The sequence below is a fragment of the Panthera uncia genome, chromosome B1, assembly GCF_023721935.1.
Source record: "Panthera uncia isolate 11264 chromosome B1, Puncia_PCG_1.0, whole genome shotgun sequence".
Classification (NCBI taxonomy): Eukaryota; Metazoa; Chordata; class Mammalia; order Carnivora; family Felidae; genus Panthera; species Panthera uncia.
Genome location: NC_064811.1, coordinates 152,513,406 through 152,527,357, shown reverse-complemented (window position 1 = coordinate 152,527,357; position 13,952 = coordinate 152,513,406). Strand labels below are relative to the sequence as shown.

The following is a 13,952-nucleotide window of genomic DNA, read 5'->3' as shown; positions in this document are numbered from 1 at the left end:
CGGCCAATAGGTTATTTAGAGGTATATTGTTTACTTTCCAAATATTTGGAGATTTCCCAGAGTTCTTTGTTATTGACTTCTAATTTAATTCCGCTGGGATCAGAGAATAAACTCTGTAGGATTTCAATACTTTTAAATCTATTGAGATTTGTTTTGTAGCTCAGCATATATCCTATTTTGGTAAATGTTCCGAGTACACTAGAAATAAATATGTACTCTGATGCTGTTGAGTAGAGTGTTCTATAAATATCAATTTATAAAGTTGGTTTCTATGTTGTTCAAGTCTTTTATGTCTTTCCTGAGAAAGATTTTTTTATGTAGATAAAAATTTTCATTTGGTACCATTATCCTTCTGAGTGAAGGATTTTCTTTAACATTTGTTGTAGTAGTGGTCTTCTGGTAATGACTCCTGTCAGCTTTTGAATGTCTGAAAAAAAATCTGTATCACCTCATTTTTAAAAAATGTTTTCTTCTGAGTACAGAATTCTAAGTTAACAGTTTTGTTTTAAAGAGATTACTTCCTTGTTTTCTGTGTTGCATTGTTTGCGATGAAAAGTCTGCTGTCATTCTTATCTTTAATTCTCTGTATGTAATATTTCCCCCTCTGCCTGGTTTTAAGATTTTCTCTTCCTCACTGGTTCTCAGCAGTTTGATTATTATGTGTCTTGGTGTGATTTTCTATGTTTCTTGTGCTAGGTATTCACTGAGCATCTTGGATCTCTAGGTTTGTAGTTTTTATCAAGTTTGAAACATTCTCACCCATAATGCTTTCAGATATTTTTTCATTGTCTCTATATCTCTCTTATTCTCCTATGATTCCAGTAACACATGTTTTAAGCTGCTTAATGATGTCCTATAGCTCATGGAGTGCCTGGGTGGTGCAGTCAGTTAACATCCAATTCTTGATCTTGGCTCAGGTCATGATCTCACAGTTTGTGAGTTCAGGTTCTGCACTGATGGCATGAAGCATGCTTGGGATTCTGTCTTTCCTTCTCTCTGCCCCTCCCCTGCTTATGTGCTCTCTCTCTGTGTCTCTCTGTCTCTCTCCCCCACTCTCAAAATAACTAAATAAACTTCAAAAATTTTAGGAAATGATGTCCTATAGCTCATTTGTAGACTATTTTTTTTAAACTTCTTTCCTCTCTGTTTCATTTGGCTGTTTTCTATTATGCTGTCTTCTGTCACTAATCTTTTTTTTTCAGTTATATTAAAGTAAAATGGACAAATTGCATTGTAAGATAATTGAAGTGTACAGCCTGATGTTTTGATATGATTTCATACATGCATACTTTGAGAAAGAATTTTCCCCCATCAAGTTAATTAACTAATATATCAATTACCTCACATATTTACTTTTAAATGAATATTTTCTTTTATAGTATCTATTCTGTTGCTAATCCCATCTGAACATTAAGTTCTTAATCTCCAGAAGTTTTCTTTGGGTCTTTTTAATTTCTTCTATTTCTCTCATTATAGTAATACTTTATCCCATCCTCTTGAGCATTCAGAGTAAATTTATAATAGCTATTTTAATATCCCTGTCTACTAATTCTATCACCTGTGTCATTTCTGGCTCTCTTCTATTTATTTTTCTCTTCATTATGGGTCATATTTCCCTGTTTTGTTGCATGCCTAGTAATTTTTGTTTTAATGCTGTACATTGTGGATTTTCCATTTTTGGGTGCTAGAATTTTTTATTCCTTTAAATGTTTTTGTGTTTTGTTCTAGGATGCAGTTAATTGTAAAGATTTTGATCCTTTTGAGGCCTGTTTTCAATCTCTGTTAGGTGGGTTCACCACAGCCTTTGGTCTAGGGCTATCTTGGACCCACTACTAAGGCAATATTCTTCTGAGGTCTCTACTTGATACCCCATGTGTAGGAAGGTCTTTCCACTCTAGCTACTCCTAACTTGTTGCAGGATCTGGGGATTTTTCTGCCTGCTCCTTTCTGGTAGTTGTTTCTTGGTAGTTGCATGTACTAATCTGTATTCAGTTAAAGATTCAAGAGAGCTCTGCTTCATATACCTGGAGCTTTCTGTCTGTAAGCTCTCTTCCCCACAGTAATCTACCCTATGAATTCTAACCACCTTGGACTCCCCAAACTCTGAACTCTTTCTCTTCAAGTCAGGGAGACCTCCAGGCTGTTTGGGCTCCCCCTCCCTGTACACTGGCCTGGAAATTCTATGTAGGCAGCAGGAAGGGGCAATTATAGGGCTTACGTTGTTTGTCTCCCTTCTTCCAGGTATTATTGTCCTGTACTATTTTCCTATATCTGAAAACTGTTGTTTCACAAATTTTGTCTGGTTTTTTAGTAGCTTAACACCAGAGGGTAAATTTGGTCCCTGTTGCTCCATCATGACTGGAAGCAGAAGTCTTCCACATCCCTTACTTGAAAAATAAAAGATGAAATGATGTAAAGCACAATCAAACTGTGTGTTTAGAAGTTTAAAATGACAAGGACTTGAACTCACCTACATGAATGAATACTTGTTTATCTCACTTAGGCAAAAAAATGTTAAAATAAAAATGGAAGGATTTAAAATCCTAGGATTTCAAAGCAGCAAAAGACTTTTTTAAATCATCCAGTTCACTTCCTTCATTTGGTATATGAGGAAATGAAATCTTAGAGATGTTAAGGAACTGTCAAAAGTCATTTTAGTACAGGGTAGAGGTGGGATCACAACTCAAGTCTCCCAACAAACAACCACTAAACAATTCCACCTCTATTCTGCCCCCAAATAACCATTTTCCAGTGCCATTAAATACATGTGTCAATACTTTGTAAGCATTATTTCAAATATCCTGACAACTCTAGAAGTGTCAAGGTAAGTATTACTAATATTGCCATTTTACAGATAAGCTCACACAATTTAAATAATTTGTCCAGTAGTTCTCAAAGTGTGGCCCTTGAAACACTCCTGGGGGTCTCCTAGGTCAAACTATTTTTGTGATAATATTAAGATGTTGTTTGTATTTTTTTTAACCATGTTGACACTGGCACTAAAGGTTTAAAAACAAAGGTGGGTAAAACCACTTGCACCTTAGCATGAACCAAGGTAGTGGCACCAACTATACAACAACTATTGTATTTTTCACTGTGTACTTTCAGTTAAAAAAAAAAGCAAGTTTCACTTAAGAATGTTCCTAATGAAACAGTAAAGCTATTAGTTCCATTAATTATTGGTCCTTAAATAGATGCTATTTTGTTATTTTGTGTGACCAAAAGGGGAGCACACTTAAGGCGCTTCTATTACCTCAAAGAAAAACACTTGAATGGTTGATTTGTAAGCTGAACTTGACTTTTTTTCCCCACAGAAATCTATTTTTACTTGAAATAATGATTGACAAACTATGGTTAATCATACTTGGTTATGTGGTAGACATTTTCTCAAAAATAAACAAAATACCTATCACTTCAAAGAAAGCAACTGACAATATTTGTTGCAATCATAAGATAAACTTTTAGGAACAAAATAGAATTTTATAAAACTTATATCCTCTACCATGAACTTGACAAGTTCTCTTTTTATTTATTTTTGAAAGAGAGAAAGAGAGAGACAAAACATGAGCAGAGGAGGGGCAGAGACAGAGGGAGACACAGAATCTGAAGCAGGCTCCAGGCTCTGAGCTGTCAGCACAGAGCCCGATGCAGGGCTTGAACTCACAAGCCATGAGATCATGACCTGAGCTGAAGTTGGACGCTTAACTGACCCAGGTGTCCCAAACTTGACAGCTTCTTGAAAAATCCTTCAAGACTTTCCTGATTAAGTTGGTAGAGATATTAACAAATATGATTTTTTTAGTATATTATATAGTGAAATGTGTCAACACTTGGAAGATCTGCTTAATTCAGTGAAAAAATATTTTCAAAATGACCAATGCCACAAAATCATCCTTTGGTAAAAGATACATTCAAATTGTGAGATAGAAATGCAATTTGATGTAACAGACTATGACAAAGTTCACCAATATGGTTTCAGATTCTATACTGCGACTAACCTCTAAGAAACTATCTTAGAATAGTTAAGAAACTATCAAGATTATTGTATCAAAGAAAAAGATACAAAAATTATCTGAAAAGGCTATTAAAATACTCTTCCAGGGGCGCCTGAGTGGCTTAGTCAGTTAAGAGTCTGACTCTTGCTTTCAGCTCAGGTGATGATCTCACAGTTTTGGGGCTTTGTGCTAACAGCACGGAGCCTGCTTGGGATTCTTTCTCTCCCTCTCTCTCTGCTGCTCCCTCCATTTGTGCTCACTCTCTTCCTCAAAATAAATAAACAAATTTTAAAAAAAATAAGTAAATAAAATATTCTTCCATATTCTAACTCTATACCACATGAATCTATATTTTCTTCATATATGTCAACCAAAAACATGTCCTGACAGAAGCAGAAACAGATACAAGAATCCAGCTGTCTTTTATTAAGTCAGAGAGTAAAGAGATTTGCCAAAGTGTAAATAATGTCACTCTTCTCACTAAATTTTTTGAAAATGGTTTTTTCATAAAAATATGTTTTGGGGGGGTGCCCAGGTGGCTCAGTTGGTTAAGCATCTGACTCCTGATTTCAAGCTCAGGTGATGATCCCATGGTTTGTGAGTTCAAGCCCCACATTGGGCTCTGCACTGACAGTGCAGAGCCTGCTTGGGATTCTCTGTCTCTTTCTCTCTCTGCTCCTCCCTCACTCGTGTTGTCTCTCTCTCAAAATAAATAAACTTAAAAATACGTTTTTGTATTAATATGTAATAAGTTTATTTTAAGTGAATTAGTAAATAATTGTTTCCAATTGTTCTCAGTTTTAATTTTGAATACAGTAAATATCAATAGTTATAACCCACACAAACAAGTGTGTAGGGTCCTGAGATCAAAATGTTTGAGAAGCGCTGACCATAAATAACACTCCTGGGAAGTGGTAAAGCCAGGTCTCTCATCTGTTCTCTAATTCATGTTGTTTCCATGGCACAATGTTACTTCCTTACCCAAAAGAGTCATAGATATTAAAATGGGAAGTAGAATTAGGTCCCTAAAGCTTTATTTTGCAACACTTTTTTCCATAATAGTTAAGTTGTTCAATGTTTTGATATTTTTCTTTGCGGAAGCATGAGCTTCTTGTCCCTAAAATTTTAGAACTCCATTAGGAATTCAAGATGATGCTTTTTGGCTACAGAATACAAAGGAAGTAATGTTATTCAGCAGTCAGCTTATGCCAGAAGTAACAGTATTTTGAGTTTTATGTTGTATATAAAGTCCAAACAGTTGGGAGATATTCTTTATTAGATTTTTAAAAACACAAGTAACTCTGGTTGTTTGGCTCCAGGCTTGTTTTTCATCTACTTGGTGCTAAGCCCTATGAATTATGTTTATGATTTGGGGGGAACAACTTTGCTCGGGGACATCTTCAGAAGGAAATCCTGCATGCCTCTCCGTAGCACCGCGTTCTCAGCCACCTCCCTCAGGCCTCTGTGTAGCTTCTCCATCTCCTTGTATTCACTTTTGACGTCTACACAAGAGCAGAAAGCATGCATCAGGAGCTAGTGTCCTTTTCAGAAATGTCCCCAGAAAACAGACCTCCTGAGAATCTTGCTAGGACCTGGGTCACTTGTCCCAGAATGCGACATCTGGAATGGACTTAGAGATCAGATGGTCCATCTGATCAATTTATTGCATAAAAAGCCTGATCAAACTGGGCATTCTGGCTCTTAAGGCTTATCTCAGCATAGCAGTCACCCTTCAAAAGAAACACAAACCGACACATAAAATGATCTAGGAAATCACCGAGTCTTCACAAGAGCTCAGGGGAAGGAGATACCAAGCCCACCTACACAACAAACCTCCCCTTCAGTCCTCTCCAGGATTCTCTCTCCTTCCCCTGATCCCCCTGCTCCCAGCAGTTCTCATTCTAAGTGAATTTGCTGTTTTGACATCTCAGCTCGGGTTTTCACGTTGTGATCTGCAATCATATATCCTTATAATGGCTAATTTTATGTGTCAACTTGTCCGGGCTATGGTGCCCAGTTATTTGGCCAAACACTATTCTGGATGTTTCTGTGAACATATTTTTGGATGAGATTTACATTTAAATCATTAGACCTTGAGAAAAGCAGACTGTCCTTTACAATGTGGGTGGGCCTCATCTAATTAGTTGAAGGCCTGGCTAGATCAAAATCTTGGTCTCCTCCAGGAAAGAGGGAATTTCCATTTTACTATTTTAATTTATATTCTCACACATCTTTTTACCAACCAAGTAATACTCAGAGCAGGGACTGTTTTAGACCTCTGTCCTCTGGCACAGTACTCCCTACATAGTATATATTTTATTGTTGATGGGAAGAAAGGGAAATGATCTTAAATTATGGCAGGAGCAATTTACATTAAACTCAGGGGAACATTTTTTTGTGTGGGAGACCTAGATAGTTGGAAGACCTTTGGTGAGCAGGAGTTCTTTAAGGAAGACACAACTGGATGACTGTAATCTTAAAACAGGCTCCTGTGAAGGCCTAGACAGAAGGTCATGAGAGAGTTCCATAAAGTAGAGTGAAAGGGTGTTGTATCACCTTCCCAAGAGACCATTAGGAACAGGTTAGATGTCTGTCTAACCAACCTGAGATGGGGAATAATTATTTCCACAGCAAGAGATATGTGTAAGACAGATGGTTAGAAGCAGCAACTGTGGCTTTTACTTTAGAAATAGCTCCGACCACTTTCACCATGACATATCCAATGATATACAGCAATGGCATCAGATCCATTTTTTTCCCAGCAGGCACTTGTGTGCAGAGTTTAACAATTAAAAGGCACAAAACATATGGAGTGAAAAATAAGTCTCCCGTCCTCTGTGTCCTCCAGGATCCTAGTTCCTCTCCTTAGAGACAACCAGTGTGGACAGTTTCTTGTGTATCCCATGGAAATTTGTATGCATATACATACGTGTTTCCTTTTCTTCTCTCACAGATGGCAATGTATTCCACACAGTTTTTCACCTTGCTCTTTTTCACTTTACATGTTTTGGAGATTGTTTCACACCACTAACTCTGTATAAAAAGCCACTTTATTCTTTCTAACAATTGCACGGTCCTCCCCTAGTTGTGTACCTAAGTTAACTTAACCAATGCTCTACTGATGGATATTGGAGTTGTTCCAATGTTTGCCATCCTAAAACAATGGTGCCCTGAATAACCCTGTCCACGTGCCATTCTTCTCATGTATGAGGATACCACAGGATAGATTCCTGGAAGTAGGATTGCTGGGTCAAAGGATATGTGCATTTTTGACTTGGCTACAAATGTCCCGATTGCTTTTTGTACCAGTTTATACCCTCCAGTTCACACCGGGAGGTCTGGGGGAGCTCATGGCATGGAACAGAGATGGTTGCTGGCAGCTGCTGTTGCATTCTCAGGCTCCTGGTCCATGAAGAGAAACATTTCTCTACCACCAGCAGAATATGAGGCTTTTCATGAAAAGGTACGTACTCAAAACAATGGATTTATGGAGACTGCAGAGCAGAGGTATCGATTTGAATTTGCCACTTTCCAGCCACGGATCCTTGGGCACATAATCTAACCTGAGTCTCTGTTTCCGCATGTGCAAAAGGGAGCAACAGCATCTCCCTCTGAGGGCTAACGTGAGAATTATCCGAGATGCTGCACACAGAGCCCGAGTATAATGCATGGTCTTGGGCGGGTGCTTAGCAAAGGGTGGGGTAGTCATTGTTTTCATCATCATCATCATCATCATCATCATCATCATCATCGTCATCATCATCTCTATCCCATGCCCTGGAAATTCTTCCTAATTGATTTATTTAAATCCAGCAAAGAGCAAGCACAGCTAGGGGTGCCCACAAGGTCATCGCTTATGCAAAAGTTTTATGTATTTACCTGCAAGCTCCTTGTAGAGACCATCCTCCTGGGATGAAGCAAGGGTCAGCATGGTGGCAATACTTCCCTTCACCTTCTCCGTGATTCCATTCTATACAACAAAGCATGGTCATTCTGTTAGGAAGGCACAGTCCAAGGAAAAGTTATCTTAGGAAAGAGACCCCAACCAATCCCCCACAAATTGTGCAGACTGGGGGTGCCAAAATCAAAGTCAGTTCCAAGGGTGGGCTACTTTAGAGTGCAGCAAGTGGCTCAGGAACCCTCACAGCAACATTTCTGTGGGGTCCTACTTGTCTCAGCATCTCCTTTCTTTCCTGTCTATCAAGATTCATATGTGATTGGACCTCTCTGGTGCTGACCAATTGAGTCAGGAGCTAAGGAGGCTTCATGGAGGTGGGGGGGGAGGGGCAGTGGGGAGAAAACAGCAATCGCAGAGATGGAAAAAGAGAAAAAGAGCTGGTCACTAGCCCGCAAGCCTATTGTGCATTTAGTCACTGGAAAGATGTTTATTGAATACCTGCTTTGTGCAGCACATCATATTTGACATCCCTGATTCTTCGTCCCAACTGCCTGAGAAATTTCTTCTTTCTTATATCAGTCCTTCTATGAATGCAAACCATTTTCCCTCTTCTAACCATCTCTTGTCTACCTCTGAAAAACACCTGACTCTTTCATCTAGACTGACATAGTATTTTGAGCCTGGGTCTCATGACTCTTGTTTTTTTCTTCAACACACCAGGCCAAGAACCCTAAGCCCTAGTCCCAGCTCTAGCTGTGAGCCTTGAGCTAGTAACACAGGCCCTCTGGGCTTCAGCCTCCTTGTCCATAGGATCAAGGAATGGGGTCACTCTGTGTCTTTGCCCACTTTCAACTTCCCACATTTCTGTCATTTAAGATGCATTTGTATATGATCAACGTACTAATCATTTTTTTTTAGTGGAATTGTTTTGGGGGGGTATGATAAGAACTAATTTCTTTTCTTAAAGTTTATTTATTTTTGAGTGAGAGAGAGACAGGGCATGAGCAGGGAAGGAGCAAAGAGAGAGGGAGAGAGATAATCCCAGCAGGCTCTGTGCTGTCAGAGCAGAGCCCAACGCAGGACTTGAACCCACAAACCATGAGATCATGACCTGAGCCAAAACCAAGATTCGGACGCCTAACCAACTGAGCCACCCAGGTGCCCCAGGGCCAATTTCTATATACCAAATGGGGACTGCATGCTGTAGAGTTTGGCCAATTTTATGCAAGTATTTGTAGACTATGATAACATATTAAATGACAGAAAGTAAACTGCTACTGGCAAACAAAACACCTCTTAGCTCACTCTGAGAGAAATTGTACACTTTGTATTATAGAGAATGGTATTTTTCCAAAACTGCAGTGGGGTGGGGGTAGGGGTCTGGGTGGGGGACACAAGATTGAGCCTAAGTAAGTTGCAGACATTTCAGGAAGTAGGTTGGTTGAGAGGTGAATGGAAGTAACAAGTAGCCAGCTTAGGAGAGGGTCAGCTAAGTCTGGACTGAGGCAGAAGAATTTGGAAATGCACATGGCCATGGAGAGGCCAACAGTGGCTCAGACTAAAACAAAGAATTTTTATTACTTGGGAGGGGGGTGGCAAGCAAAGAGACCCAGAGCTGAGACAAGATGGCTCAAGTGTACTTGACAGAAGCATTAGGTTCAAGGAAACTCTTAGAACTGTTTTCTGAGATAGAATCAGACCTAAATCTATGCTAGGTGTCAAAGGTGACTGACCTATGATAGTTTATTGGCATTTATTTATTGATGTTTCATGTAGACTAGACATTTCCCTCATTTCAAAAAATCCATCTGGAGATTATGCTATTGTCAGAGACAGAGACGCTGGAGCTGGGTTACCTAGTCCCAAACCTGGCTCTACAACTTAGTAACTATGTGGCCTGTCGCTATACCTCTCTCTCTCTCTACCTCAGTTTTCTTATCTGTAAAATAAGAACAATAATAGTCCCTACCTCCCAGGCTTGCTGGGGGTTAAATGAGCTAGGTCAAAAGCTTAAGGACCCCTATCGGGCTATTACCGTTGTTCTGCTGGTGACCTGGTAAAGAGGAAAGACAGGAGAGAGAGCCGGAGGGGCTGCATTTCTGAAGTCACAGTCCCAGAGAGACCCCAACACCAGGATGCAGTGGCGGGGAAGGGGGAATGCCAAGTGCCAGCTGGTCTCTTCTCCTGGCATCGTAGGCATCAGTTGGGGCCACTTTACAGAAGGTATCAGCTCTTTCTGGACCCGAATGACTACCACCTCTTCCACCATCCGCCCCTGCTTCTTTGGCTCCCTCCAAGAAGCCTCTTTGGGGCTGGAATTCAGACTGTGGGTGTCAAATACCTTCAGTTGTTGAAATTGGTGCTGCATTCTTTCTTGAGCCCTTTCAAACATGCCCTCGGCCACCTGCCGGTCCACCCCTCTCCTGATGACGTCTTTCATTCTCTCACACGCTTTTTTGCCAGCAATCTGAGCGGCCTCTGGCAAAAATGATAGCTACAGTCACACCACAACAAGGACTTGCAGAGAAATCTTTAGCATCAGAAAGAAAGGCAAGCAAACAAACAAAAACTATGTATGCACACATATATGTATGTGTACACAGACACACACATACATACGGACATACACACATATATATTCATATATGTGGCACCATTTCCCACACAGTGGAAATTGTTTAATCATAATATGATACAAAAGATCAGCACTCTCAGAATTTAGATAACTGTCATTCAGAAAATCTAATGGATGAATTAAGCAGAAGTTTACAAAATTCCCGTGCACCCCCCCCCTCCACCACCACGACCAGAAAAAAACAATGGGACCACCAAAACAAGAAGGAGCTGGAAGGTAGGTTTACAAATACTTAAAGGGAATAAGAATGAGAATCAGATAGTGGATTCAATAGTTTAACCAGATGAGATGCAGCAAGGAGAGGAGAGAGAAGCAGGGTGAATAGATACAGGGTGGGCAGAAAGCACTGGAAACACACAGATAAAACTGATTCATGGGTCACCTGTCCCCTGACCCTTAAAGTTATTTGGTTTTCAATTTGTGGACTAAGAGTATGAGAGGGACTTAGGACGCAGGAGGACAAATACTTTGAGAGGAGAGCAGAAGAAAAGGACGCTGAAGGAGCTGACAGAAAGACCCCAGAGGAAATAGACATGTCACCCTCTGGAGCGCCCACCTTCATAACAGGGCTTCAGGTCGCTCTGAACAGAGGTGGTGAGAGACTCATAGATCCTCCTCTTCTTTCTGAGGATGTAATCTTCCAGGCCTCCCAGGATGGCACTTATCTGAGAATCCACATTAACAAAAGGCCATTTGTGACAATTCCTTCGATAGAAGCGGGTGTTCCTGTGTGTGGCCACCATTTCCTTCTGCTTTATGTTATGCTTGGCTGTTTCCATGTCATTTCCCCAATGAGGCTGTGAGCTTCTCATAGGCAGGAACTCTGTCTTAGCATCTTTATATCCCAAAGTGTTTCCTACCGTGCCTGGCACTTACAAATGCCTCAAATATTTGCTGAGTTGAACTCAGGCACGTGCAAGGTGGTCAATAGGCCCTCTTAGGGGGAGGATGTGAGAACAGGATAGTTCTCTAGTGTTGCTGTGTAATTCGGGCTGTGGTTGTGCTATGGACTGAACATTCGTGTCCACCCAAAATTTATATGTTAAAACCCTAACCCCCAAGGTGATAGCATTAGGATGTGGGGCCTTTGGGAGGTGACTAGGTCATGAGCAGGGAGCCCTCATAATTGAGACTATTCCCTTTACAGAAGAGACTCTAGCAAGTTCCTTTGCCCCTGCTAAGGTGAGGTGATGGTGAGAAGACCATCATATATGAACTGGGAAGTGGACCCTCACCAGCCACCAACTCTGCCTGCGCCTTGACCTTGTACTTCCAGCCTCCTGTGAGGAATAAATTTCTGTTGTGTATACCCTACCTCATTTACAGCATTTTGTTATAGCATCCTGAGTAGACTAAGACAGGCTAGAGGAAAATGGGTCACAGACAAGAGTCTTGAGTACTCAAAACTAACAAATGATGTACAAAAAAAAAAAAAAAGACTTCTTTAAGCTTCATTGCTGTGAATAATGACTTCATAATATTGGCAGAAATGATTGAAGGTCAGTTACAAGTGGATGTTACAGGTGGATTCAAATGTTTGTACATCTAAAGATTCTTTGAATATTCTTCTTGGGAACTGAGTCTCCTTTCCAACCTCGGCACTTACTGCTGGTTGCTTCCCAGTGGCATAGAGCTGGCTTGGTGTCCCATCCTACATCCTCATGGCAGCCTAAGGGCCACCCCACACACTGTGTGTCGTGTCTCACAGCACTTGCTACAAGACGTGCCCAGACCTTGGCACTCCAGGAGAGCAGGGGGGAGAGACATGCAATACTTCTGGAATCCTGCTGGTAAGAAAGCCACCGCCCAACGTCACTGCCCTCTTCATTTTACAGGGATCTTACCTCCTGGATCAGAAAACTTTTTTTGTAACTATCATATTTCCAGCCATTTCTTATTCCAATTTCCATCATTTTCTCCTGTAGAGAGTGCTTAAAAGCTTCTACGTGAGGCAGCAATGCTGACCCAGTGGGCTTTCCAGCTCTACAGAAGAAACAATATAAAATGTTAAGAGACAACGTGGCCACCGTGGGGCTAAAACAAAAGGAAACCAGCTGGTATCCTTTTATTCACTTTTAAGACAAGGGGATGAGAACGAATAGGTACTGAATTCCTACTGGTGCCAGGCACTGTTCTGTGCCAGGTCCTGCACCTAAAAGTCTATGAAACCCATTTTACAGACAAGAAAACTGAGGTTCAGAGAAGACAGCTGTTGTGTTCACAGTCACACAGCTAGCAAGTGCAGAGCCAGGCTACTTTGTACACTGATCTGTTTAGCCTCAAAGGTCAGTCTTCCCACTGCCAAGGTGTTTCCATTTGAAAGTGTGGGACTTAAACTACATTTTTTTTAATGTTTATTTATTTTGAGAGAGAGAGAATGAAGGAGAGAGACAGAGAGAGAGAGGGAGAGCGAGAATCCCAAGCAGGCTCTGGGCTCTCACTGCAGAGCCTAACATGGGGCATGAGATTGTGACCTGAGCTGAAATCAAGAGTCGGATATTCAAAGGGCTGAGACACCCAGACACCCCTGAACTACATTTTAAAAGATGGATAAGATTTAGGGAAGTGAAAACAAGGAGGGGCTATTCCCCATGGGGACAACGTAGTGAACAAAATTTTCAGAACATCCCAGGAGGAAGAAGCAGCAGGTTATAGAGGAGAGGGCATAGACTTGAACTCCTAGCTCTCTACTTATGAGCTGACTGACATTGGGAAAGCTGTCCGAAGTCCTCTAAATCTCAGCTTGTCCACTTGTAAATAGACAGAAGGCCCTTCAAAGGGTTATTGAGAGGATCTAATGAGATCATGTGCGCACAGAGCTTAGCACAGTTCCTGGTACATCTCGCTTGCTCTTTGCTACCCTCCAGGCTGGCTGAAGCAGGAGGCTGGGACTGAGCAATAGGACTGGGATAGAGTGGAAAGGCCAGTTAGAGGCAGGTGGGATGTCTTGAATGCCATTGCAAATAATTTGGAGTTTATCCTACAGACTTGTAAACTGAGATAGGGTAGATGGAATGGCATGACCCCAAAGGAGCTAAAGGAAGGTGGGGGCAGAGAAGGGGAACACCGAGTAAGGTAGAACGGTTCAAGCAGCAGCAGGTGGTGAAATGCCAGAGGCCAAGGAGGGAGACTGGGGGCAGGCTCTTGCACTAAGAAAGGATTAGAGGTCAAGGAAGGAGGGAAGGAGGAGGCACCATGAAGCTCAGACAGCTAGTAAGTCAGCAAGCATGCAGTATGTCAAAAACAAACAGAGTCATCAGTCAGCCACTTTGCAGTTTTGCATTTGGGGAAATTTACAAAGGCCATGTGTTTGCTTAACTCCACACTCTCCAACCAAAATAACCTGTCCTGGGCTCAGATCCATAAGAAAATGTATCCCTTGCTGCATGTATGAGATATTTGAAAAATAATGGGAATCATAATA

The 13,952-nt window shown here is 41.1% G+C and overlaps 1 protein-coding gene across 5 annotated transcripts in view; it reads right to left on the bottom strand.

Annotated features, from left to right (window-relative positions):
- Positions 1-4,468: 4,468 nt before the first annotated feature.
- NUGGC (nuclear GTPase, germinal center associated) overlaps positions 4,469-13,952 on the bottom strand; it is a 56,180-nt gene continuing 46,696 nt past the window's right edge. For all 5 annotated transcript variants that reach the window (XM_049632384.1, XM_049632385.1, XM_049632383.1 and 2 more), the window contains 5 exons: positions 12,373-12,511; positions 11,085-11,193; positions 10,235-10,371; positions 7,875-7,965; positions 4,469-5,497 (listed from right to left, as the gene is read on the bottom strand). In XM_049632384.1, the coding sequence (XP_049488341.1) occupies positions 5,358-5,497; positions 7,875-7,965; positions 10,235-10,371; positions 11,085-11,193; positions 12,373-12,511 (616 nt within the window). In that variant the 3' untranslated portion in view covers positions 4,469-5,357. The remainder of the gene's footprint in view (positions 5,498-7,874; positions 7,966-10,234; positions 10,372-11,084; positions 11,194-12,372; positions 12,512-13,952) is intronic.